At 40.0% G+C, this 26795-nt stretch overlaps 1 protein-coding gene across 1 annotated transcript in view; it reads right to left on the bottom strand.

The window, feature by feature from the left end:
- LOC138615727 (voltage-dependent T-type calcium channel subunit alpha-1I) overlaps window positions 1-26795 on the bottom strand; it is a 230881-nt gene that overhangs the window by 53160 nt on the left and 150926 nt on the right. Inside the window, exons 11-21 of the mRNA XM_069689510.1 lie at window positions 23703-23854; window positions 21305-21490; window positions 19762-19879; window positions 19259-19414; window positions 16687-16774; window positions 14447-14613; window positions 10933-11003; window positions 10195-10687; window positions 9510-9610; window positions 5674-5797; window positions 4654-4722 (exon numbers count right to left, since the gene is read on the bottom strand). Of these exons, the coding sequence (XP_069545611.1) occupies window positions 4654-4722; window positions 5674-5797; window positions 9510-9610; window positions 10195-10687; window positions 10933-11003; window positions 14447-14613; window positions 16687-16774; window positions 19259-19414; window positions 19762-19879; window positions 21305-21490; window positions 23703-23854 (1725 nt within the window). The remainder of the gene's footprint in view (window positions 1-4653; window positions 4723-5673; window positions 5798-9509; window positions 9611-10194; window positions 10688-10932; window positions 11004-14446; window positions 14614-16686; window positions 16775-19258; window positions 19415-19761; window positions 19880-21304; window positions 21491-23702; window positions 23855-26795) is intronic.

A 26795-nucleotide genomic window follows, 5' to 3' on the forward strand; every position in this document is an offset into this window, starting at 1 on the left:
GTATGAAATTAATTGCAGCGCAATGATTCGGTTCCTGTTAGAGGGCAATTTGGGCAAAGACACCACCAGTCAGTTTGCTCTCAGCAGCTCATGTTCTGGATGGTCCCTGTCAGCAATGTCTTCTTGCACGGCTAATGCAGCTGCAGCGTCCGCCTCTTTCTGGTGCATTACATCGACCGTATACTCTGGTTGCGGCTGAATATCTGAGTCAACTAAAACACAGTAAAATATAATGAACTCTAGTAGCTAGTTGCAACGTTTTGTTTTGGTCTACCATCTAGAGCACAGCCCCATGGCTAGCCAGACAGCTCAATGTGCTTGTACTATTATCAGCCACCAACTGCGCCACTGATGATGAAGCCGGTGGGAGAAGAACAACACATGAAGCTGCTTACCAAAGCATTTATCGAGGAATTTATTACTTCATGTGATTACTTTTTTTAATTTTTTTTTCCTGTTAAATGTTTGGAAAATGTGTATCTTGCTCAAAGATACAAAGTTGTTTCCCTGTCTGGACTTTCTCATTCCACCATTAGAGCTTTGGGAGATGTCTGGTAGTAACATTACTGTCCTACTGCTGCTACCAAACAAATTTAGAGGCATAATGGAAAGAGATCTGACAAGCTAACACCAGCTGTGAAGATTCTGCAGTGCACTAAACGGCATTCATTGTTCCTGCACTCAGAATAGAAACATGTGGGGAGTCTGATGTCGGGATATTTCTCAAAAGAGTTGCTCAGTGATGCTACATTGAGCTAAAAAAAACAAGATATACGACTCCATTTTGACCTCATTTCTTTCAGCTCCTGTTACTATGCTCATGAGTAAGTGTTATAAAGCAGTCTAAAAGAAAATAAATAAATAACTATTGCAGTTGTAGGTTTTGCTTTGGCCTGAAGTAAGATGCTGTGTCACTGCAGCTGATTGTTTTTATGATGGTAAAAAAAAGTAGTATGGTAACTTTAAATTGGGTATGATAATAATGTAATCACATAGAGTTGTGCTAAGATGCTCAGTCTGTCAAGCCTGATCGTACAATGGTCTAATGAGTTTCAGTGTGACAAGAAGCGTGAATATGTTTATGCATGTGTGTGTGTGTGTGTGTGTGTGTGTGTGTGTGTGTGTGTGTGTGTGTGTGTGTGTGTGTGTGTGTGTGTGTGTGTGTGTGTGTGTGTGTGTGTGTGTGTGTGTGTGTGTGTGTGTGTGTGTGTGTGTGTGTGTGTGTGTGTGTGTACGTACTTGCATTCTTTATGTTGTGAGGACAAACAAAAATCTGTTTAAACAGTCACTAACACAGAATGTCCGCATTACATAAATCAACCAATTTTAGTGATGACTTGGGTAAGGTCAGCGTTAGAGCTGGTGGATGTTAGACAAGCAGTAGTTACATTTAGGTTAAAGTATTTCTCTGAGAAATTAATGTCACTGTCATAAACGGTAGATGGTAAATGTTAGAGCGTCTTTTTACCTTAGCGCTCTGCAAAGCGAGTTTAAATTGTGACCCCCATTCACCATTTCATACATACACACATCAGCGGTGGCAAGGTGCTCGCCTGCCATCAAAAGAAACTTTGCATTCAGTGTTTTGCTCATGAACACTTCAGAATGTGAATAGGTTGAACTGCCAACCTTACAATTAGTGGACTGCTCACCCTACCATCCAAGCCACAGCCAGCCGAGCAAAAGTCAATGTGTTGTCCTCTGAAGTGATGGAAACATGACTGTGTTTGCGTGTGTGTGTGTGTGTGTGTGTGTGTGTGTGTGTGTGTGTGTGTGTGTGTGTGTGTGTGTGTGTGTGTGTGTGTGTGTGTGTGTGTGTGTGTGTGTGTGTGTGAGAGAGAGAGAGAGAGAGAGAGAGAGCGAGAGGGAGAGGGTGAAAATAACAGATCTTCACCCCCCTGTTTCTAATCTAGTCTGATGTTCAAGGTCAGACTTGCTGTGTGCAGGTAACACTGTTTACACTGCTCATGTAGGAGTGTGTGTGTGTGTGTGTGTGTGTGTGTGTGTGTGTGTGTGTGTGTGTGTGTGTGTGTGTGTGTGTGTGTGTGTGTGTGTGTGTGTGTGTGTGTGTGTGTGTGTGTGTGTGTGTGTGTGTGTTTTTGTGTTTGGACAGGCCGCCTGTGACGAGGTGTGCATCGGAGAAGAACCTGTGTTTAATTAGTGCGGTTGCTTAATTAGAGCTCTTTGGAGAATCAGACTGACCAGCCGGGGACAACAGATTAGGAGCAACGGGAGGGAGGGAGGTGTGTGTGTGTGTGTGTGTGTGTGTGTGTGTGTGTGTGTGTGTGTGTGTGTGTGTGTGTGTGTGTGTGTGTGTGTGTGTGTGTGTGTGTGTGTGTGTGGTGGTGGGGGGGGGGGTGAAACAGTGAGAACAATATAATGCTGTATTTTTGTGGTCATGCCAAAAAGAGAAAATAAAGAGCACTGCAGGAGTTCATTATCTTCACCGTCCGTTCATGAATTTATTGGTTCTTTCAACTCTTTACTTCAAAGAAAATGTCTGACATGGTTGAACTACAGGAGGAAACAAAAGACTCATAATTAAACAATTGATTTAAAATATGAATTAACAAATGTTCATTTATATTGAATTATTATTTATTTATTTTTCCTAAAGAACACAGCTCACACCAAAGTAACCTCCATGCATGTGGTGAGAAACAGAATGTTTTTTTGTATATCAAAAGTCCAACATGACTGGCAGGTTGAGCCACGCCATGATGGATGGATGAGACACACAAAGCTGTGGGGACAGAAACCGCGACCGTCAATGTCGCAGCAGAGTCTCTCACACTGAGCTGAAAAGAAACGGGTGCTAATAAATTAGGTAAATAACATGAATACATTTTTGGCTTGACTGTAACAGCACGGCCAGAGCTATAAAGTGAGTGTCTGTCACCGAGCGATTGAGAGATCAGTTACATCACAGGTAGGATGATAGCCGGGACTTTTCAAATTAAAAGCCCTCCAGTTTGACACAGGATCCAGTCTTATACTAGGCTTTGACTAAGACACTGGGTTTCCCTGTTAAATCTTATATTGGAACTCTTTATTTGACACGTTTTAAACCAGTTTGGCCACACAGGGGTTACATGCACTCTAGTGGGTATTCAGGGAACATCGGTGTAATTGTAGATACAGAAAATGGCCCCTCCCACCCCGTAAATTGAAAACATAAAGAAATGCACACAGAAAAAAAAACAAATCGTTGTTGAATTTAAGGTGGTGTGATACAAAATGTGTGTTAAGTGTCAATTTGTTATTGTTCACAAAAAAAAAAAAAAAAAAGCTTATTCGGCTGGTTTGGGTGGTGCTCAGCTGTGTGAATAAATGTTACCACACTTATATTAAGACAAATGAGTGGGTATGTATCTGAGTGAGATTGCTGCAACAAAACAAGTACAGCTGAGAAAAAGCTTCTGTACTGGAAACATGGAGGTGGAAAACTGTGAAGAAATGCACATCTGAAAAAATGTGTGCCCCTGATTTTAGAACAATTCCATTATGGAGTAACTGTTACAGTCAGACCTTTAATCTGAAAGTGGGAGGAAATCAGAGCTATAGTACTGCAATTGATGAATTAGAGATAAGAAAATGAGCAGCAGGAGAGTTCTCGGAGCACATTTGAGTGTGCAAATGAAGAAGCGCATGGAAAGATAACAACAGAGCTCCGATGATTAAATTACAAACGGAGGGACAAAAGATCAGAGACAATGACAAGAAACAGAGACAGGACTCAGTATGAAATGAATCAGATGAGCAGCACAGGAAAGATAATGCAACTAAAAACCTGAGTGACTGCATTACTATGGAGGTAAATAAAGATGCAAAGAGGAGCATGAAGATATAAAGGAAATAAAGAACATGCAGAGTTCAGTTCAACCTGGGGTCACCTGCATATGTGCATACATGAAAACTCTGCATCACCACAGTGCTGAGATTATCTACATATCATTGTGCAACACATGTCTTCATTATCACAGGTCATAAATAAATCACTACAGGATCTCTCCCAATGCGGAAAAGGCCTGAGGACACACAGGCCTTAATAACGGATGATGCCATGTCTTCTGGACAGCAGATTAGTGGATACGAAAAAAGAAAAAAAAAGAGGATGTGTGCGTGCGTGTGTGTGTGTGTGTTTTTATCGATGGGAAGTCCAGGAGTAGCTAAAGGCCAACTGAAGAGTGATAGCCTGCTAATTAACTTCATTATCTAGCTGCCCGTCGCTAATGCGACAAGTGCAACTGATTAAACCACAAGTTGCAGAGTTTTCAAGAGATGACGGCAGCTGGAGATGAGAGGAAGGGAAAAGCTGATAAGGGGAAGAGGTAAATGATGAATGGATGGAAGCTAGCAAGAGAATAAAGAAAGAATAGAAGTCGACGGGTGTAAAAAAAAAAAAAAGGAAGTGAATGGATAAGAGTATAAAAAGGAGGAGAAAATGTAATATGTAGGAGAAAGAGAGGACTTTTAAAAAGGAGAAGGGACAATACAAGTTAAAGAATGGAGATGGGAGTGATGAGGGACATTAGATGAGAAACAAGGACAAGACTGGAGGGGGAAAGAACAACAGAGATGACATGTATGAGAGGAGGTATGCGGTGTGATGAGAGGTGAAGAAAGGAGAGGAAAAAGAATCGGCATTTTTACCTTGACAGTCATTTCTGCAACAAAGATGGCGGTAAAGACGTAGTTGGAAATGGTGAGAAACAGTCTTTCCTGTGAAAGAAAAGACACAATCAATAAGGAAAAAAAAAAAAAATATATATATATATACATATTTCGGACGTGACGTGAAGCCAGAATACAGTAAGAGCTTAAAGCAAGTGGGATTGAGTAGTTTTGATTTTTTTTTTTATGTAATTTTCATTATCTTCAATTTCCCACAGTGGTATCAATAAAGTCTGCCATCTGAGTAGGAGTGCGATCGAAAGGTGAGACTGTTCCTGTTGTGCTTGAACAGAGTGCAGCTCGGAGAGGTGCACAGAGCATGTGGAAGCAATAACCGTCATGAAAAAAAATAATTCTGAGTGACATCGCTCGATCAACAGCAGCCCCAGTTTTTATGACCACTGCTACGTGCACATCTGCAATCTCATCATGTACATTAGCGGAGGGCACACGTCAAATTTTGAGCCAAACTCAGGAAATCTGCAACAGAGACCCTCGAAATGCTTCAGAAAGTCAATGAAGCAACGAGCCGAGCGAGGTGGTTTGAGTGACGTTCATGTTTAAAGAGGGAGACGAATACGGCGCGTCAGGTCAGGAGTGCAACCAGGTGGGTTTTCTTTGACATATGCAAAGTTGTGTACCATTTAAAAAAAAAAAAAATGTTTTCGTCCCCAACAACACAACTGTCGCTCCTCACCACTCCTACTCGCTGGATTTGGATCCCTGCCATTTCTTTCTATTCCCCTAAAATTTGACACAACATTGGCTGTGTGCTCTGTGCTGAAGTTTCAAGTCCATGTTCAAAGTACAAATGTGCCCGTACCAGTGGTCACAAAAACATGTGTGTCACAGGTGCTGATGTTGATCAAGAGACCTAATTTGGAAAACTTTCCCAGGGAAGTTATTGTTTCCCCCTACTCCGTGCTCACGTGCCCGACGAGACCGAGAGCTTTCAGTGTCTATAGAATAATAAACAATAATGGCAATCACTGCTCTTACCAGGCTGCCTTGCATAATCTTTGGCCTCTCCAGAGCCACCGTGATGCAGTTGAGGAAGATGAAGGCCAGTACCACATAGTCAAAGAGCTTATGAGCAATAATGGACTGACAGAGCTGTCTGAACCTGACAAGAGAGAAACAAAGGGCAGGGGTAGAGGGAAGTGAAAGAAATGAGGACAATGTGTTTAAGAATGGTCTCTAAGGATTTGTGTTCATTTGATAAAAGTCTTAAGCAGCTGAAGAATTTTCAAACATCCTACTGAAAAAGGCTGTTTGCCTAAGACACCCTAAAATCAATGCTCTCACGGGTGAAAGGAAGCAGAAAGGGTTTCCGTTGACATGCGATATGTTCCAGTAATTCAAGTGCTGAAAGCTGAGCATGATTAACTGAGTCAAACGCTTGTACAGGGAACACAAATAACTCCATCATGCTCAACACAAGTTTCAGAGCCTGTAATCATTCTGGTTTTGTCTCGGCTGGCTACCAAAATCTTAGACCCCACATAATGAGAACGTAGCAAAGGTCTGTACAGTTGTCAAGCCTAAAGTTAGCCATTTTAGATTCTGGTTATATACTGTAATTAACTAGTAATTGAGCTCTGAGAATAAAAAATAAAAAAATAATAATATTAAAAGATTCACAATATTTTGAACTGAAAAAAACGATATGTAACACAAAAAAACAAACATGAGCTACTTTGCATTACAGAGTTGTGGTACTGGTTTGGCGTTGTGCGTTTGCCTTATTTACTAAATACTTTTTTGTGTGAAATGTTTTATAGCTTTCACACCTTTGGCTTCTAACACTTGTTCAAATTAAACCGTTCTGAGAGGAAAACTGCTCACATTGCAGAGATATTTGCAACTGGTGTCTAGAGGTCACAAATAGACACGTCCTCATTGAAAGTGGTTGCACGCCACAAAGGCTGGGAACGCCTGTTGTTGAGACTAACTCTAAAAAGACTTTAAAAGATCCTGAAGCATTGGCAGCGTTGTGAGATCGTCAGCTCCAGAGTCAGTAAAGGCAGTTGGCAGCTGCTGAGCGAAGCCCTCACACATCTCATCTCATCTGCCAGCTATAAAGGGAACAGAATATACCGGCTGCTGCACCTGCTCTCTGGGTTAGGAAATCAATGTGCTAATCTGACTGCTTTTGCTCTAGACCTGGCAACCATGTCCCTTTATCTATCGATTCTAATCTGGCAACCCAGTCCCCTGATATCGATCGTGACTGGCGGCTGCTCTGGCACGGGCATTTATTCCACCTGAGACGCCACGTCTGATGTCGGCTTGTTTCTCCCTCAGTTTGTTTGTCTGCTTCCCTCGCTTTAATTCTGCCATGATACACTTGTTAGAGTGAACACAAACACACATACTGTATGCTTATACTCATGCATATAGAGTGGACTGACGCGTAAACAAGGCAAAAGTGCACATACGCTCACACACTCCCACTCACGCATATGCAAAGTCATCCAAACACATGTACGAACATGCAACATGATACTACCAGAGCTATAGCCTTACAATAGAACCAACACACACACAACACACACACACACACACACACACACACACACACACACACACACACACACACACACACACACACACACACACACACACACACACACACACACACACACACACACACACACACTGCCCCTGCTTGACAGATGGCACCTGCCAGGATGCCAAAACACAGCCCTGGGGCCTGGCTTCCCTTAAGTGGCTATCAGCATGTAGGGAACCGGGAGAGTGAGCGAGTGGATGACTGAGTGACTTTTCTTTTATATTGCTTTTAGCGGTGTTTCTACCAGCAATGAATCGAAACGCTGGTGGAAAGCAAAACACAGACTGCGGCTCTGTCTCGAGAAAGAAAAATACCATGGAAGAAACACAGTGACGTCGCTTTAACGAGGCGGTTTGACGACGCAGCTCCCGCTTCCTCCACATTTTTCGGACAGAGCCGCTCACGTTTGAAAACACTTGTTTTTCAGGCCCGTTGGTCTTGGTTGTCGGGTCTTCTTCTACACACTATAATGCTGAACAAAGAGGTTTGGTGGAACCGCTTTGCCAGAGCAAACTATTACATGTCCTGACACATCAAGACACGTGCTTGTCACTTTGTTTTCTCGCTGGACGGTTACGATTGTTACACATTTCCGGATTAACTCGGCTCCCACTGTGAAGTAGACCAGGGTGTTAAATAAAGCTCAGTGGGTTTCGCATGTATCTTGTTTAGTGGACGGACACTGCACAAGTTTAAAATTTTGGACAGGCGAATGAACAGAATACTGTATATGGAAGACCATGGACTCTGCACTAATGAGGTCTGAAGGCATCAGGATATCTCTTTACATATGATGCATTGAAAAGTAATTGTCTTTAACATTAAACTCTCATGACTGCATGTGACAAAAAAAAAATAAAAAAAATAAAGCCAAACAAACAGAAATGCCTTTTATTTCTCAGTTTAAAGGCCTTTACGCAGCAGGGAGCATTTAAAAAAAAAAAAAAAAAAAATTGAAGATTAATTCGCATCAATAATATATAACATTTTATCAAAAGGAGGTCACATTTTCTGATCTTTCCCAAATTATTCCTAAACCAAACTCTCAGATCTGCTGCCTGCCGGTCTGTCCTGCCTGTATCATGACTGACTGTTGTACACTACGCATCATGTTCAAGCAGCTCTGTGTCAGTTTAAAAGACAAAGGAGCAAAGTCTTCCACCTCCAGCGGTATACGACCACCCGCAGCGATTTGTCAACGATATTTTCGCCGTTCAAACAGCGAATCTGTTTGAACTTTATTTTGTAAAAACTGTCGCCAATGTAGCAAATCTCACATAGCTGCATGTGTGAATATTTGTGATGCAAGATATTCACCGGCAAGTAATTTGCTCTTTTGTGTCATTTATCCATCCTCGGGTCAAAATGACCCGCAGCTGTGTTCAACCAAGTTCTATTTTATTTCTATATTTTTATATTTTTTGGGATCATTGGTCATCATTCTTTAAAGAAACCCTCACAGCCTCCTCGTCACCAATGATCCCAAAAAATATGAAAATAAAATAGAACTTGGTTGAACACAGCTGCGGGTCATTTTGACCCGAGGACAACACGAGGGTTGACACTATGAATTTGACCCAATCGTCTTCATCTGGACTGTGTTGGTATGGTGGTCCGAGCTATGAATCTGACTCAATCTGATTGGAAACTGATTGGATTGACACTACTTCCTGTCCACTGCCAGTAGAAAAACCCGATTGTACTGTAGGCATGTCAATCAAAAACACGTGCCCCTAAAAATACAGCTTTTTGAGGCTTATTTTCAAATTAATGCCGGGATCATTTGCAGATGGACTGCCAGAAAACTAATAAGAAGAACAGACTATAGCCAGCAAAACCTTAATAACTTGTGGAAAAAACGTATTGACTTCTAATTAACTAACTTCTAATTGAGACTACCTGAATGGGAGTCTATGGAGCCGACGGTTGTTTGAGCCAACATCGGCGATATTACAGCTTAAGGCACTTCCACATCAGCCTAACATTTCAGACCCGGAAGCTACGTCCACTTTTATGTGCAGTCTGTGATTCAACCCTGAGAAAGGTTCATAATTTGGGCTGCGCTGTCCCACGTGAGAAAAAGATGGTTGATAGTGGTTTATCTTGAGAGAGGTCATGAGTCAAACGTCTTTGCTAATAGACATATGCAAACCAAACATCTACAACAGTTGAACTGCAATTTAACGTTCACTGATCACTTGTTTTGTGTTTCTGACTTCGGTGTTTACATTGACATGAGGAAGATTTGAGGTCGTCCACTCACTTGTTCTGAGGGGAGAAAAGGTAGACAGACCACTGCTCTCTGGTTTCACACCAGTCGGGCTTGTACACCTCCATCATCTTCTGCAGACGGAAGCACAAACTCTTCATGGAAGAGGAGGGAGAAGAGATCAGAGGAATCAGCATCATACTTTTCAGCCTTTTTACAGTTAGTGCCACATTAATCAACACCCAATCATAGTATGTCCAATGTTTGTCTTTTTTTAGGTGATAATAAAGTTCAGCCCTGGTCTTTCTACAATGTAAATGGTATTAAAATGATTGATTATATTCACCAGTATATCTTTAGGCGCTTTCTGGAATGTTTGGAGAGTTCATGAAGAGACTGCAGTCACTCATTTCTACAACAACCCCCATTATAATGAGGATTTATGTTGTTTTTGTTTTTAATATTATCTTGATATCTTTAGTAAAGTGATAAAGAATTCCCTAACCACGAGCAGCATCCCCGAGTGAAGCCCTGAATATCCTCTCTTGTTTTCTCACCGAAACATCAATCAATAAAAACAAACACAACCCTTTTAGCATCTCTCCTGAACCTCAAGAATCTAGTACCTGCAAGTCTCCGAGCATTAACAGAATAATGTGTCATAATATAATGTATATTTTTTTTAATTGTAAATCTTCCGTCAAAGTGAATAAAGGAAGGTCATTCTAGATCCACTCACATAGTCTGTTTCTTCATCGAGGTCAACTCTGTCTTTGCGTGCGCTGACTTGAGGGAAAACCTCAGCTATGAGGTGAGTGTGAGGACCTGGTGCCTTGCCGTTACAGTCCCGGTGGTCCACTCCTAACCCACTACCAGCCCCAGACCCTCCTGTAATGGACCCCGCTGCCCCTGACCCACTCCTCCTCCCAGGGTCCAGGTGAATGGGAGGCAGGCTGGGGGGCTGCCCGCCTGCTCGAAGCAGCTCGGGGAGCTCCAGGGAGAGGGCCCTTCGATCCCTCCTCGCAGCGAAATGCCTGGAGAGGAAGTGTGGGGGTGGATGGTGAGGGGGCAGAGGATGATGGGAGTGGTGGGCGTGAGATAAAAGGGACTCCTGCTCTGCAGCGTAGGTGTAGGAGTGAGGGGAGCGGGTGCTGTGCACACGCAGGCTGCCTCCCACTGGAGGTGCCCCACCGAACCCATAGCTCCTCTGACCCAGGCTGTTGGAGCTCGACCTGCAGAGCAAAGAGGACAGAAAGTGCAATTAAATGGTCATACATATTTCATGAACAATTTATAAAGAATCAATAAAGACGTAATCAACGCTTTCCTGTATATTACGTCATGAAGCTAAAAAGATCATAAAACAGCAGCAAAGGCCTGATGTTCCCGTGGAGGCAATTAAGTCTTGATGAAGGTATTAAGAATTCATTAGGGCAATAACTGAAATCATTGGCTGGAAGTAAATCTAATTGTCTACCTGCGACTCCATGCCGAATGTGGAGGGAAGGGGCGCCCCCAGTTGTGGTAATTGGAACTGCGACCATGGCGCTAGAAAGGCAACACAGTAGTCTGTATTAATTACATTAATAGTTTCCATTTCAACCAACAAAGATTCAATCAGCCAAAATGATCAAACAAAAGTACAAAGTTATCATCACCATTACAAATAATGACAAATACAAAATTATTATTATTACCTTTGGAGATAATTTCACGCTAAAACTTAATAAACAAACATAATTTGTTTGATACATGCAATTCACTAACCGACACAGTGCTGTGGAAACGTAAAACACCATCAGTAAACTAGTGCAATGTTAAACATACCTATTAAACAAACACAACATATTTATAATACATCATGTTTTACAATTACATATATCCCACAAAGACAATGGCAGGAAATGAGTTCCATAAATGAACCTTTAATGTGCATTTATCTCAGTGAATGAATAAAAACTCATCAGAGCCTCTCTTGTTACAAGTCGTGGGGTTGCAGTAAATGAAGCACAGACACCTTCTTATACCTGGAGCTATTTTTATGATACAACTATTCTGTGGTTTAATATGTATTTATTTCAAAGCATCTCTCTGTATGTGTCACTCTAAATTACATTTTGTTGCATAACTCACTCTAAAAAAAAAAAACTCAACAAAAGTGAGTTTCTGCAACCAGCAATGTTTTTGAGCAAGACACTTTTCCTGCACCTGTCATAGTGAAGTTGCTGTCCAGTACATGGATCTGAAACTGGACGAAGAGCATACCTGCCACTGTATGTTAATTACCAATAAATACAATAATAATAAATAAGTAGATGGCTAGGCAAATTAAATATATACTGGGCTTTGAAACATTAGACGTGCACCACAGGACATCAACCACTTAAAGGAACATTACCAGTTCTGATTCTTTACGCATGTCTAATCCTCCGAGCCTCATGGCTGCAATTATATGTTTTACCGTGGGAAACGAACATGTTGCCAGTCAAAGCCTGAGCCAGTGCCGTGTAGTAGAGAATCTATGCATCTGTCTCTATGGAAACTGTGAAGTGTTTAAGCCACATGTTAAACAGCATTTCAGTCCTCAGAGTGCTGCACTGAAGAGCAGTCGAAAGGAACACTCTGTGTTTGTGTGTCTGTTTTGTTGTTGACATTTTCTTACACACTATATGACCTAAATCACAGAGAACAGCTGGTACTGAACTATACATTGTACAGTCAAGCTCTCCTCTCACTTTCAAACATACTGTACCTACCCTAACTTCCTCTTATATAAAATGTAAGTAAAGGTCCAGGGCAATTTTAAAATACATTTTTATTTTTAAAAAAGGACAAAAAAAACAACAACTAATGAACGTTGACATTCAAATAATTGAATTAAATTTCATCATAAATGTATACATTTTAAGTGGAAAAAACATTGAATAATGTGCTTTAAAGGGTAACCGACTGTATTCATGAACAATTTACTTTGCAGCATCTTTTAAGAATTTTGAGTTTTATTGTGACATGTACTTTAAAACTAAATCTTCAACTCTACTCTGCATTTTCTCACAGTTCCATCTGCATCATCATCTGCATGATACTGTAACTCAGTCACTGTTTGACCAACCAGACACATGGAAAAATACCCCCACCACAACAGCCCACACATTACACAGACCAGTGAAACTCAGATTGTGCCACAAAGAGAAGTTTCAACTGCATCCAATCATCAGCATCTGCTATGGACTGAGACAACAACAAAAAAAAACACCCAACAAACAGATAGAACTGATTGACAGTCTGAACTGTGATTTCATCAAAGAAACACAAACACTGACTGGCTGCTCACAAAACTTTAGAAAAAAAAAATCATGAAATTCTTCATAAACAACTGTCTTGAATGCTTATTATTCCACTGCTTTCGCTCCGAGTGATGTAACTGGTGCCTTCTGATATCAATAAACATGGAGCGCTGAGAGAAGAGGAGGAGACTTCACAGTGAAGTGGGTCTCCCACACCCACTGTGGTGAACAATTTAACCTCTGCGGTGAGAGTGTTTCTAAACTACAGCTTATCATCTCACTGCTTTTCACTCTGCATTTCACTCTTCCTGTCTCCCTCCATCAGCTTCTCTCGGTTCTGTTTACCCATCTCTGCTTCTCCCTGTCGTCTTTTCCTTTCCACCGTCTTTCCCCGGATGAACAGAAGAGGGGAGCAGTCAATTAATAGAAGTTGCCATGGCAACTGTATGCAGAGCCAAACCTTGTAGGACTGTTTCAGTTTCTCTCTCTGAAGGTTTTTGATTCACCAGACACAACACCGGGGCACATATACTGTATATGTTTGACGACAGCGGGCAATTATGTGATTTGAATGTGGAAGTGCAGGCTAGCTGTACTGCAGCTGGGATAAATGGAACATTCAAGACAAAGTCAAAATGTTCCTTTTCCAGATTTAGTGCAGCATCCCTTTAACTTGAAACTATGTTAAGTTCATGTGTGGGGACAAATGGATGTGTACAGGTTCTGAAATAACAATGACCTTATTTTTTTCCCCCCTCGTGCTAATCTGCCGTGTATCTCATGACATTTGAACTGGAAAACATCATCTACTGTTTTAGGTGAAACAGAGGTGTCCTAATAGTAGTAGTAATTGCTAATATGCTTCAGCACTGTTTTCTTCTGATGTAGGTTTTGTTTTTATACTTCATTATATGCAAATATTGATGTGTATTTTGAAGACTTTGGTCGTTGTGCCTTCTATTATATAATATTCAATTTTACGTTTTTGTGTGCTCAGCTCTATGAAAGTGGACCTTTTATTTCAAGCTTAAATTGGTTTTCCAAAGTTTCATGTTTTAGGTTTTTAGATTGATTCATGATTGTTGTTTTTTTTTGTTTTTTTTCAGCACAGGCAGCAATTGGTATAGAATCCACATGGATGGTTGATTATAACATTTGCGTTTTTATATAACAGTTTCATTAATTGCATTTGTTTGTGTAGATTATTAAAGTGTGCAATCACGTGGAAATGGAAAGCTCATAACTTTGTAATTCCAGGCAACTATATCAGCCAATTTTCTTTTTTCTTTTTTAAACAAGAAACACCCAACTTGACAACATCTAATTTAGGCATCATTTGTGTTTTCTTTTGTTTGGGTTTGATTTTAGCATTAACAGACCTAATGAATCTAAAACAGATTACGCTTTCGCAATACAATTACAGTGAATTCAATTATACGTTCAGTATGATGGATTACACATCTCAGGCCGGTTTGTAGTCTGTACATGCATTTCATACTGATACGAACTAGAACCAAGGTTTTCTGGAACATAGAAAATCATGTTTTTCAGTCTCCAAGGCTCAAAATGGTTTAAAAATGTATTATTAAAATGACTTGGCAGTGCTTGAGGGTAATGTGAAGCATACGGTACTCATAGACTGTGGTGAAATGCCTGAGAGGTTGTGTTTACGGCGTGCATGTGGATGACAGTGTGACAGAGTACCAGTGAGAGGGAGCGTCTCTCGAGGCTGCTCTTGCCCAGGCTCATCACGCTGCTCTTTCTGGACTCCATGGTGAAGCTCCGCCTCTCTGAGGAGTACGATCCCCTTGGCCCCGAAAGGGCACCGAGCTCCAGGTGGCCATTTGGTGTCAGGGTGCAGATTCTCGGGTCTGGAGGGAATTGAACAAGGTGAGCTGTTAAAGGCCTTTCTATTCCTTTTCGTGCAATGCATCCAATATGTGTTGTGAGCTCTCCTAAATCAGCGTCAACTGAAAAGGTATTTTAAAGTATTTTGGCTGTTCGGCATCGTCAGCCTACAACTTTAGTTCTGAAGTGATCACGTCACAAGATATCAACTCTCTTGAACTCAAACATTTTCTGCCACGCTGTATTGTCTCCCTAAATTTCGCAGAGTGAGTTCTTACATTGTCTAGGAAGACATTTGACAACCCCCACGCAACAAACTTCAATCCGCTGTGTGCTATACAAGGAGCCATCACAGCAATAACACACTGAAACCTTTTCTTTTTGAGTTGAGAAAGGAGGAAAAATGTCAAGTACAAGTATATGGAGGTTTGGAAGAAGCCTAAATACATTTAAAAATCACAAACCTCAGACAGCTTTAGACAGGCAGCTGTCTTGGAGGGGGTGTGAGTTTAAAAGTTTGAGACATCATGTTCTGATTTAGTTCTTGCTGAATTCTGATTAACTTCTAAAAAAAAAAAAAAAAAAAAAAAAAATGATGTGAGATGATGATACCATCATGTCTGGAGATATTCTTTGAGTCAAACCACAACAGGAGGAAGCAGATTATTACTTCTGGTTCACGTCTTCATATTTTCAAGACAAAGACCGATAAATAATATAAATCCAGAGAGGCCGAGGCTGAAAACTTACACTACCAACCCAAACAGACTAAAGCAAAACAACCAAAGGTAATACCGCTGAGCTGTGTAAGACTGAGTGGATCTTGTAGTCTTTCCATCGATGAAGAAACAGACTGTGGGGTTTTCTGTTCCGTTGTTTACACTGCACTGCAGAGATCACATCTCATCTGCAGACTGGAGAGAGCCGATTCCCCCGGTCTCTAAACTCATGTTTAATCCTCTCTGAACTGTGTTGTTGCTGGCTCTGTTGAAGAACTCCGTATGGCTGGAAAAGGTTCATTGTGAGCTCTGGATAAAGATCATCTTTGAGGACTGCTGGCTATTCTCTAAGTTTCTGCAAATTTGTAAGGTTTCGGAGCTCAATGGAAAAACAAAGACTTCTGGCTGGGATGTGATGTGCAAGCAGATTCGCGGGCATGTTGTTCTGTTTTGAAATAGAAAGGAAAATCTGTGAATTGAATTGTGGAATTAGTGGTGAATACCATAGACACAACCCACTGAATTCAAAGGATTTGGTTTTAAAATCTTCAACCAAGCAATTCAATATAGTTTTTGTCTCTAGAAAATTAAAAGTGCTATAAACACATTTTACCTTTTTAAATCCGTTAAATAAGTAAGTTATCAAATACTGTTATAAACAGTATTTCAATTCGGTAACAACTCAGAACCTTAATTAACTCATGCCAGTCCAGTCTAATGCAACAGCTCTCCAATGAATATTACCTTTATGAAGGTCATTGATGGTTGACCAAAGTCCCCCAAAGTCAGACCATAAAGATAAAAATGGTGGGGACAAACATTAAGCTCACTTTTCCAGTCTGGTTTCACACCAAGATGTGTAATACACCCATTAGTCCACTAGAGGGTACAGTGTCACTGTCGTGTTTTTTTTTCCTCACCGATGCGTTACAAGTACACACATGTATGACCAGAGTCAAAGAGGTAGATCAAAGACTTTTACGGAAAAAAGAGAAGTCAACGTGTTTTAAGTAGTTACTTAAGTAATCTAACATATTTAATTTACGGAATGTACCTTAACTAACTTACTTGATGTAAGTATCATTATTAACGTAAAATTACATATTTTAACCCAAACTTTTCTATTGGACTGACAGGTGTGTAACATGCTTTGGCATAACACCGGCCTCTCAATGTGTGCAATACAATTAAACAGCATCACAAAATGACCGTGAAGTTAAATCAGCTCGTCTAAAAAAAAAAAAAAAAAAAAAACTTAAATAAGGATTTCAACAAGGTAGGATTTCTTCCACACTTGTTGTTTTGTTTGCATTTTTCACCTCAAGTAAATGGACCTAAAGTTTAAAATGAAAGTTTTGAAGGGGAATGTGTTCTCACCAGACAACTTTATGGAGTCGCGTTTCTCGCTCTCGTCAAAGTTGGAAGAGGAGCGATCGTCGTCGGAATAAGAGCGATTCGCATCACCCTGGAAATGAAGAAACAACCTTTAATTCTCTGGGAACACATCAGTCCAAGACTGTGCTCACTTCCGCCAGCGATCAAACCTATTTGATATGATCAGAGTTGCTCATATCTGTGTCCGGTCTTCAGATTAAAATCTTGAAACTACACTGCTGCAGAGCCCCTCGGGTTTAGTTAGGACCGGTGGGATTTCCCTCACAGTCTTCACTCTGGGAGTAAATTGTTTCAATAGTCCCGAGTGAGTAGCAGTAGTAGATACAGAGCGGACAAGCGGAGGAAGGTGAGAGAGGAGAGAGAATGAAACACTGATGGCTGTGTTTTGTTTTAGCATGATTAGTGTCAGTGTTTCCATCTCAAACATCACAGCTACATGACATGAATATGGAAATGCTTTGATCTCTGTATGAAAACTCAAAGGGGTTACTAAACCACACTACCATTTTTCAATGATATGATCTGTGAGTTTGACAGTTGATGGCAGATTGACAGCACCATTTGGCAGTGTTTCCCACTGAGAAAGATGTCTTCAGAAATGCTACATCATTATTGTGTTTGAACTTCTGTTGACAAATATCATAATTGTGACCAATTCTGTAATTATTATTTCTACACCATGAAATCGATTTTAATCTCTATCAAACTTGGCTGTTTTTGCTGGACATTCATTTCATTTACAGAATTTAGAAGCTGATGACACATGTCAGGCTTGGCATGCTTCCTATTGTTTTCACACTAAATTCCTCAGAAGCAGCAGTAATATACATGATTAAAAGCAATTTAATTCAAATAAATACATAACTTGAATCTTCTGGCTGACTCTGCCTGCATGTCCACAGACTTTCCCATTTAAACTTTTCAATTATAAAATGATGGACATTGAGGAGGGAACAGACAGTTTTTCAATAATATAAGGAAGATATTGCTTTTAGTGGATTTTTACTCATTTTCTTATTTCCTTCTAGGAGCATTTGACTTGTTGCTGTGGGCTACACATAAGCCCTGTTTTTTTTCATCTAATAGTGTTTACATTTGGGAAAATGTGAACCACTGAAAGTGATGCTTCATCATCTCCTGAAGGTTCCTGTTTGCACTAAAACAATTAATCTACAGGCAACAATCAAACAGATTATTTTGAGTATTATGAGGTTTCTATAAAGAGCATCATTTTATGTGTTTTTTAAGGGGATTAAATGTCCTTGATGTAGCAACTTGAGAGCAGTCACCATTGAAAAGAGCAATGTTTCTGATTTCAGCATTATGTTGTTGATGTTTCTGTGTTCTGGGTAGATTGAGTTATGACTGAGAAGAGTTGTGATTTTGCATGTGAATTGGACAAAGATGCACACATTTTTCAGTTGTTTCTGAATGGGAAACATAACTTGTTGTATTGTGATTTTAACATTAAAAATTCTGACATGATCATTAAAAATTGGTTGAATGATCATTACAATGTAGCTCCACATGTAAAAAAGGAAAAAAAAAAACTGCTAGAATTATTATATAACAAAAGATGATATGGCACTGTACATATGGAGAGTAAATTATGTATTTTAGCCTTTAGGCATTGGTGTATTTGAGCATTTGAGAGTGGTACAGGATTGGTAACTGGTATTGGTTGACGGGAAGCAGCGCAGCGGCAGCTCCTGTGCTCCGTATGTGTCAACACAGGATGTGTTAAATTGTAGGTCACCCATGTTTTTGGCAGCACTCAAACACAGAGTCACTGTCGTTACACCGCATAAACAGGAAGAGAACAGACTTAAAGCATAAAAATAAGATTTGGTCCGTGTTTTCATACACATGGTGCAAGAAAATGTGAGACGCTGCACAGCCTGTGTAAGATTTCTTCATGGACACTCTGTTTGCATGTCAATCTGCTCAGTTCTGTGATTTTGAAAATCAGCAGGGCACACCAGTGGTGCTTTTCAGCTGTGAAGGCCTCTGCCAAAGGTTAAAGAGAAACACAGACAGATGGATGTCAGCCATAGGAGAGGACGTCGTGCAGAGATTGCAAGGAAGGGGGGGGAGGAGACCAGTTAAACACAGAACTGTCAAAGTTTGACAATGCATGTAAACTGCAGGCTGCAGTGACAGCTATTCGATACCAACAGTTTACAAACCAAAAACAATTTGCACAATATCAGAAATTTGTGTCTAGTTTGGAGGTAGTTAATGTATACTTTTAAGGTAAGTGCTGCTCCATATATTTACCATGTTATTTTCAAGGTCATGCTTTAATATATAAATAATTGTTACTATTACTGTTGGAATGCAATATGTATTGGGAAATTTGAAACATTTCAACTCTTCTGATGCAGGTTGAACCTAATTCATATTTTTAGATGAGTTGCGATGAAAAAGATGAACAAATCACATCAATAATCAACAAGCAAACTGAATACCCGGCCATCAATTTGTCATTGAAGCAAGCTAACGTCGTGCAGTTTAAAGCCATGTTGCAATACTCGGACAAAAAGACTTCCCTTACCTCCGCCTGAAAGCCTTCGACCAAGATGGCCACCAGCAGGTTGAAGAGGACGTAGTTTCCAAAGGTCATGAGAGCCACAAAGTACAGAGCGGCAAGCGGTGAGGTGGCTGCCATTCCATTGTACAAAACCACGTTCCAGTCCTCCTGGGTCAGAATCTTAGAACATCACATAAACACACACAGGACCTTAACAACACAAATAGTGGCACAATGTGGCCACTGCGGCAATTTATTATTAATTATGAATACATATAAAGCATGCCGACTCATTTTTTTCTACAAAAGGTTTTTACTGTATTTCAAAGACTTCTTCCACATGGATTATCATTGATTGACACATTAGGATTACATATTTTGAAAATATGAAAATGTATCATGTCTGAGGTAATTCAATCTACAGGTTAAAGCATCTTGAAATATGTGTAAAGATATTGCACAGATATGCATCACCACTTAAGAAGAATGTACAAGTCATCTGCATATACAGAGAAATCCAGGTCTACCTGGAAAACAGTGACAATGGCCCATAGCAGGGAGTCAAAGTTCTTCCTGTCTGGTACCGTGTCTCCGGTCTCCGTCTTAAGACTGAATTTACAGCCAAAGATGTGCATCCCAAGGATACTGCAACACAACATCCCAGACATGATAAAATGCATCATATGCTTTACCTGACATAATTCGGTGTGAATCTTTGCACATGTTTTGACATATGAAGAATACAACTCCTGCATTTAAGAGTTATACATGCAGGTGCTTTGGATAATTAAGGCTTTTCTACTGTATGTCTCAGCTTCATTTACATGCAGCTTTTTGTGTCATCTTATTTTTTTGTACTGTAACACTTTCTTGGCTGGTATTATTAATATAGATGTTGTGACTCAATCCTGGATAATGGTTACATCGCATTTCATCTGGTCCAGTGGCTGTGTTGTCACTGTAAAGTACCACACTAAACATTTAGAAGTAATGGGATACGCAGGTTACACACAATTGTTATATAGATAATAATTCCTTACAAGGTATCTATTCTCTGCTTTTGTACAAAATATGAATCGCAAACCATGCCTGATGTAACCCAAATTCAAGGACAGCATGAATAAATTACTAAAATTGTGTCATCCAGATGATAATTGATTACAAAAAAAATAGACTGATATTATTGATGAACGATGAAGAGTACATTTTAATTCCAAATTTAAATGTATCCTAACTGTAGCTCAGTATGCATATTAAAATATATGGATTCAGAAAGTACAATTACTCTTAATACTTTTTATATAAGTGTGCTAACATTTCTAAAAACACGTTTTTTTCAACATGTATCATCTGGGTTAAATACATATAGATTGATGGAAAAATACGTGTCATGTATTATTCATGTTAAAATAAATTGAGCAAGGTGAAGTGAAGGGGTTTAAATATTTTCCCAGTCCTGACTGTGTTTGCATGTACGTATACAAACACATAAATACAGGCTTTGAGATTAACTTGAGGTCATCTTTCTTCACACCACCTTGCAAAACTAAATAACAGGAACCTGCTTGTGATGGTGAGTAAAGATGAGAAGGAGGCAAACAAAAGACACCAAGCACTGTGGCCATTGATCGCCAATTAAAATAACTTTTAGGCTTTCAAAGCGCTGCTATGTCAGTGCTTGAGCATCTTCACGTGTCCTGTTGACTTGCTCGGGTTTTTTAAGTGTCTGCTATGTTAAAATCTAACCAGATGTTTAAACGTCTGCTTGTTATTTTGCCCGCGGGGTTAATAGCTGCTGCGGAACACACTGACGTTCTGCTCTTCAATGGCAGCTCTTAAGTGGGTCTAGAGAACTTTAAAAAAGGCAGAGGCGAGCGAGTGCAAACATACATAACAATGGGGATTGAAACAAAGACCTCTCTTCTATTGAACTCTCTGAAAACACCTAAAAACACAGTTGAAAGAGAAGGATGACGTAGAGCAGTTGAGGTATCTACAGCTGTAGTCTTTGGAATGAGAATGAGTCGCCGACAGAGACAATATACAGCCTGTTTATGGTGTATAACCCACCTGAAGATGAAGATGAAGAGCATGAGTAGCATACAGAAGGTGGCCACGTTGTCCATGGTCTTCATCAGGACCACCAGCTGTCTCCTCAGAGCTGGCATGAACCGGACCAGCTTCAACACCCGCAGCAGTCTGAAGGTCCTCAACACCGACAGACCACCGTCGGACTGACCAACAATCTCACACACACTGAGGGGAGAGGCACAAAGAAACACAACAGCACCATCACATGGTAAATTATTGACAAATTTAAGTGTCATTCTGTCCATTTGCATAACAAATAGAGAAGCAAGAGAGGTTTTATATTTGCATTTTTGAATACCAGGTGTGACAGGGTCCAACCGTATTGCTGCACATTGATCTAAGCTGATTATGCAAAACACGTATGACAGTTTTTAAATCCAATGGCACAAATTGTATTTAGTTAATTTTTGCGTAACTGCATGTACTTCCTGATGCAGGGCGCCGGCCAAACGAGAGTGATTGCAAGTCCTTCAACTTTTGTCAACCACGGGACCTGAGGCTGATCCTCAATTGGTTGTTTCAGATTTTCCACAGAGATGTGTGCCCCGGGCCCTCCCTCTTTTATTGGCAGCAAATCGGTATTGTTTTACGTTTTTTTTAATCTAATGTGATTGGACAGCTCTCTGCGCCATCTTATTGGTTCACCTCACATCCGCCATTCCTTTTTTACACGGTTACTCCTGCTTCTTTGCTATCTGACCGGCAGTGAAAAATTATATTATTTCCAGGGATGAGACGAGTACTCGGCTGAAATGACTATCCGGTACCGATAATGTACTGTTGACGAGTACAAGTATTATCCGAGTAAATGTATAAATTTCTGTGTTGATGAAGGCTTCGGGCGGACACTAGCTGTGTACGCAGACACACTGTCAATAGGAAAGAAGCTGGTGACTGAGGTGACTGACTTTAACCAGAGTCTGTGAGACATGTGCAGGCCAGACAGAGAGGAGGGCAGCATTTATGTTCAAGTGGTGCTGCTGGCTAGTGTTTAGGCAACATTAGTGTGTTGTGCTGTTTTTTTTTTTTTTTGGTACTTTATGCATTGGCATTAAAGGCGGGCCCTTCAGTTGGTGCAATCTGAGCATAGAGGGCTGCCATTTCAAATGTCCTCAACAGGAAGTAAGGTTTACATTTTCTGATAATAAAATATTTAAACCAAAGACTAAGAAGTAGGTAGACTGAGCACAAATGGCTGATCATCATCATTATACCCCATCATATCTCCGGCCTTTAAGGGAATCATTGTTGCGTCAATTTACTTTTAAAACCAACAGGATACTTTGTCTCATTGTTTCTTACAACAACTTATTTAAGCACAGGATGATTTCAGCTGAATACATTACTGATTCTTGTTTTATCTTATCTTCTAGTTAATAGGTCCACTTAGGGGACAAATGTTGTTCTGGGCATTTTAAATCAAACTCTTCCTTTAATGCTTTTATTTAAACATGTTTAATAGCTGTTTGCTGCTGCGGAGCAACCACAGGAAGAGGATCACAGAAGTTTTACCTTATCTTCTCTTTGTGTTCTGCTCAGTATTTATCATGAACAGAGACCCATTCCGTTGTGGAAAATCTGTCTTTAAAGACATTTGTCTTCTAATGGCAGCTATCAAAGGCTCCACTCAGCACATCAAAATACAGAGCAGCGTTGTATGAATATCTGAGGACATTCAGATAGATGAAGAGAGGGAAATTGGTCGTGGAGCAAGGGATAAGAAGACAGATGTAGATATGTTCAATCAGCATGTATCTTCTGTGGTGGGCTAAACATTTGATCTTGTTCAGTTTCAGTTGCTTTGATGTGTATTTGATCTCAAGGTTATAATGGAGATCACAGACAAAGGTGCCTAACAAGATGAATTGGGGGGGGGGAAATGGCAACAGATCAAAGGCATAGCCACTCACATGAAGCTCGAGGCATACAGTACAACAAAAGGCAAAAGCTGTTTTCTGCTGTCTGACGCTTTGGCATCCAAATCCATACAGGTGGTACATTTCAACCAGGTAGAGCGCACATTACAACTTGACAAAGCATGAATAATTTAACTGCAGGATATCTTTCCAAAGCAAACCAAAAAAGGTACGGGATACACCAGTCAATATTTGAGAAATATAATAATTTCATCATCCAAAAGGGAAACGAAAACAAGTTTTCTTTTTCTGTTTCCATTTTTCTACTTCAACACAGTGTATTCAGGATACATTGGGAACTAACCAGGAATTCAATTAACTTAAAATGAATACATTTATATTCGAGTATCTTTAACACTGATTTATGCTCAAATATGGTGCTACTGTCTACCTTGAAAAAAAATGAATGAGTGTAGGAAACAATCACAATCAATGTATGTTTTATGCCATTTCAGTTTTACCTTATGATGACAATGACTCCATCAAAGACATTGTAGGCATTTCTCAGGTAGTTGAAAGAGCCGAAAGCCGTGAGCTTGAGGATCATCTCCAAGGAGAACATGCTGGTGAAGACGATGTTGCAGATCTCCAGAACATTAGTGAGCTCGTCTGGCTGAAAGAGCACAGAGACAAAGTCAAACAGAAGAAATATGGAGAAAAAAAAAAGAAAAGAACAAAATGCAAGATTTCTTCTTTTTATAGAGGCCATTTAAAGCGATTCCCATCTGTCTAAGCTTCGGTGGCCTCAACTTGTTCACCTTATTTTCACATTAAGGCCTTTACACAACAGGGAGCTGCAATTAATTCATGTCAACCATATTTATTTCTTTTGCCTGCTTATTTTATCTTAAATTAATTTGAATAAAATGCCAATCCATACTTTTAAGAATGGGGGAAACTCGTGTTGTTTGAACATAAAAACACAAACTGAAGCTTTGACGAAACATGAATCAGTCAGTGTTCAACGTTCCCGCTCACACTCTCTGTACATGTTGCCCCACACGACGCAGTGATAGAAATATCTCGCCCTAGCAGCACCTTTCTTCTCATCTTCAGACTGACCTAAATGGCTCAAGCATTTACAGAATAGCGGCGTAGTTCAAGAGGTGTTTCCTTTCAACTGAGCATTATTTGAACTAGAAGCTGGTGGTATCGTAATTACTTTGTACTCTGTATTCTGCTGATGATAAAATACAAATTCACCCCAACAGCTGAGTTTATATATTAATCTTTTCATGTTAGAATCCTTGAAAGAATCCAAATGTTGAGATCTGAAGTGTCAATATTTCAGCATTAAAACACAATAAGTAAACCAGCCAGGATATTTGTAAATATTTTACAAATACTGTATTTTGTGCTCTTACTACCTCACCTCCCATCATATCTGCTCCATTCCAACACAGCTGCATTTCTGCCATTAAAAAGACACAAAATTCATTCAGTTCACCAAGAAGATAAACTGAAAGATTAAAAATCTGTTGCCAAGAGACAGAAAAACTACAATGTAACGAAACCTTTCAGTCCTGGACATCAGCAAAGCAATCATTAATTTATTATGAGAGTAATAATTAACACTTGAACACACTGCCAGAATTTCAATTTTAAAAAACTCCACTCGGTCTCATTAACACTTGAACGTTGGCAGGAACATTTGGTCGTATTCATTTTTTGCCTCTCACCATATGCTTTTACAATATTTCAGTTTATTTTATTTGTCTCCAGTTGTAAATGTGCATCGATGTCTGTCTTTTCAGCTGTCTGACGCTATTTTAATTCATCTCTACTTCTGTTTCTGTCTGGTCTCGCTCAATATGAAGAACACACACACACACACACACACACACACACACACACACACACACACACACACACACACACACACACACACACACACACACACACACACACACACACACACACACACACACACACACACACAGGGCTACATTTGGCACAATCATGATTCCCAGCACATCACTATTCCACAGAGTTCCCCTGTTACTTCAGCAATGACACTTCTGACATTTCACCAGCCCAGAATCAATGAGCACGGTGTGTATTTCATTTACATGTCTATCTGTGTGCGTCTGTTTCCTGCTGCATAGTGTGTGTTTGTCACTCCTAATGAGTGTTTAGCAGTGTGAAAACATGGGCTAATGATGTATGCCCACCAGTGTCCAGACCAGGCAAACAGTTCCGGCAGCCCCGAGAGATCCATTACCGCTGTCTCATTACTACAGACCCGGGAACAGATCTAAAGATTGGGTTTCCGATCGGCTAATGTACGGAATAAAATGCGAAAAGCAGGGATTTGGTATCACACTGGGGACTGAGCTTAGTTAACGGTGCACTTATAAAGGGTACTCAAAAATATATTAGTAGTTAACTAATACTGCTGCGTGTATGCGCATACATCACAAACAGCACGCGACATGTCAATAAATCTGAGATGTCTGTCATGCCAGTAGCTTGTACTGCATGAACAGCAATTTGAAAACATGCATCAATCGGCAACTGATCAACAAAAGCACCAGTGGAGGTCACTGCACTGCTCTGATCTGAACACTACCAAACTTCATGAATACTTTTAGGCTGGGTTAGGTCAGACCTGCTACTATGTCAGTATTAGAGATGTGAAAATCCGTCATATTTTCGTGACCTTTAAATCATCACCAGAAAAAAAAAAGGAAAAAGATTAGATTTCTTTGTTGAAACACCTAAAACAAGATATGTACAGGTTTTCCCTGACAAGCGTCCTCTGGTTGTGGCTGTCACAGTAGTTTTCTGTCGAGTGATTTATTGATCAGTCGACATATTTCTGGGCAACAAAACCAGCCACACATGACTCATATCTAGACGCCTGTAACCATTGTTTTCTATAAACTTGCCACTCACTGAAAAACATACATTTTATCCTATATACACCTCGGATGGACTACTGAACCCTGAGACAGGTCTACTGAGGGCCACAGGCATTACTTGAAGCTCAAGAAATTATATAAAAATGTGCAACATGATGGTTGTGTCTTGCACTTCCACAGCAGGTTGTGGTGGGTGGCTGCATGTTGAGTGATAGACTTTGACACCAGAGCTCACTGTTTGTCTGTTTTTTTTTTACCATGACTGCGATCTTTACTGAATGGTTGTCGGGTATCTGCAGGTTTGGAGATTTAAATTTAAGTATTTTGAAAACATTTAGCATTTACAAAATAGACATAGATAATATATCTATTTTTAGCTGTTTTATTTTTCAGTGTGTTTAAAACCACATGTATTGGTTGTATGCAATATGAACCAGAACCTTAAAAATCTTGAAAGAAAAATATGATCCCATAAAATGGATGTTGACATGAAATATTAGATTCATTATGAATCATTCAAATTGATACCATAGAAATACACAAATTATTCGATAGTGAATGGTCTTAAATGTAAATGTTGGGGTCACTGATGCCAAATGATTTAACACTAAATATAAAACCTATATTCACTTTGGGCCATTTTATTAATACACATTCATCCACAGTGACTCAAAACAACTTTAGAAGGTGCAG

This window comes from Brachyistius frenatus, unplaced genomic scaffold (genome assembly GCF_029030835.1).
Source record: "Brachyistius frenatus isolate BFR_SWC_R1_liver_20210118 unplaced genomic scaffold, ASM2903083v1 Contig_7, whole genome shotgun sequence".
In the NCBI taxonomy this organism is placed as follows: Eukaryota; Metazoa; Chordata; class Actinopteri; family Embiotocidae; genus Brachyistius; species Brachyistius frenatus.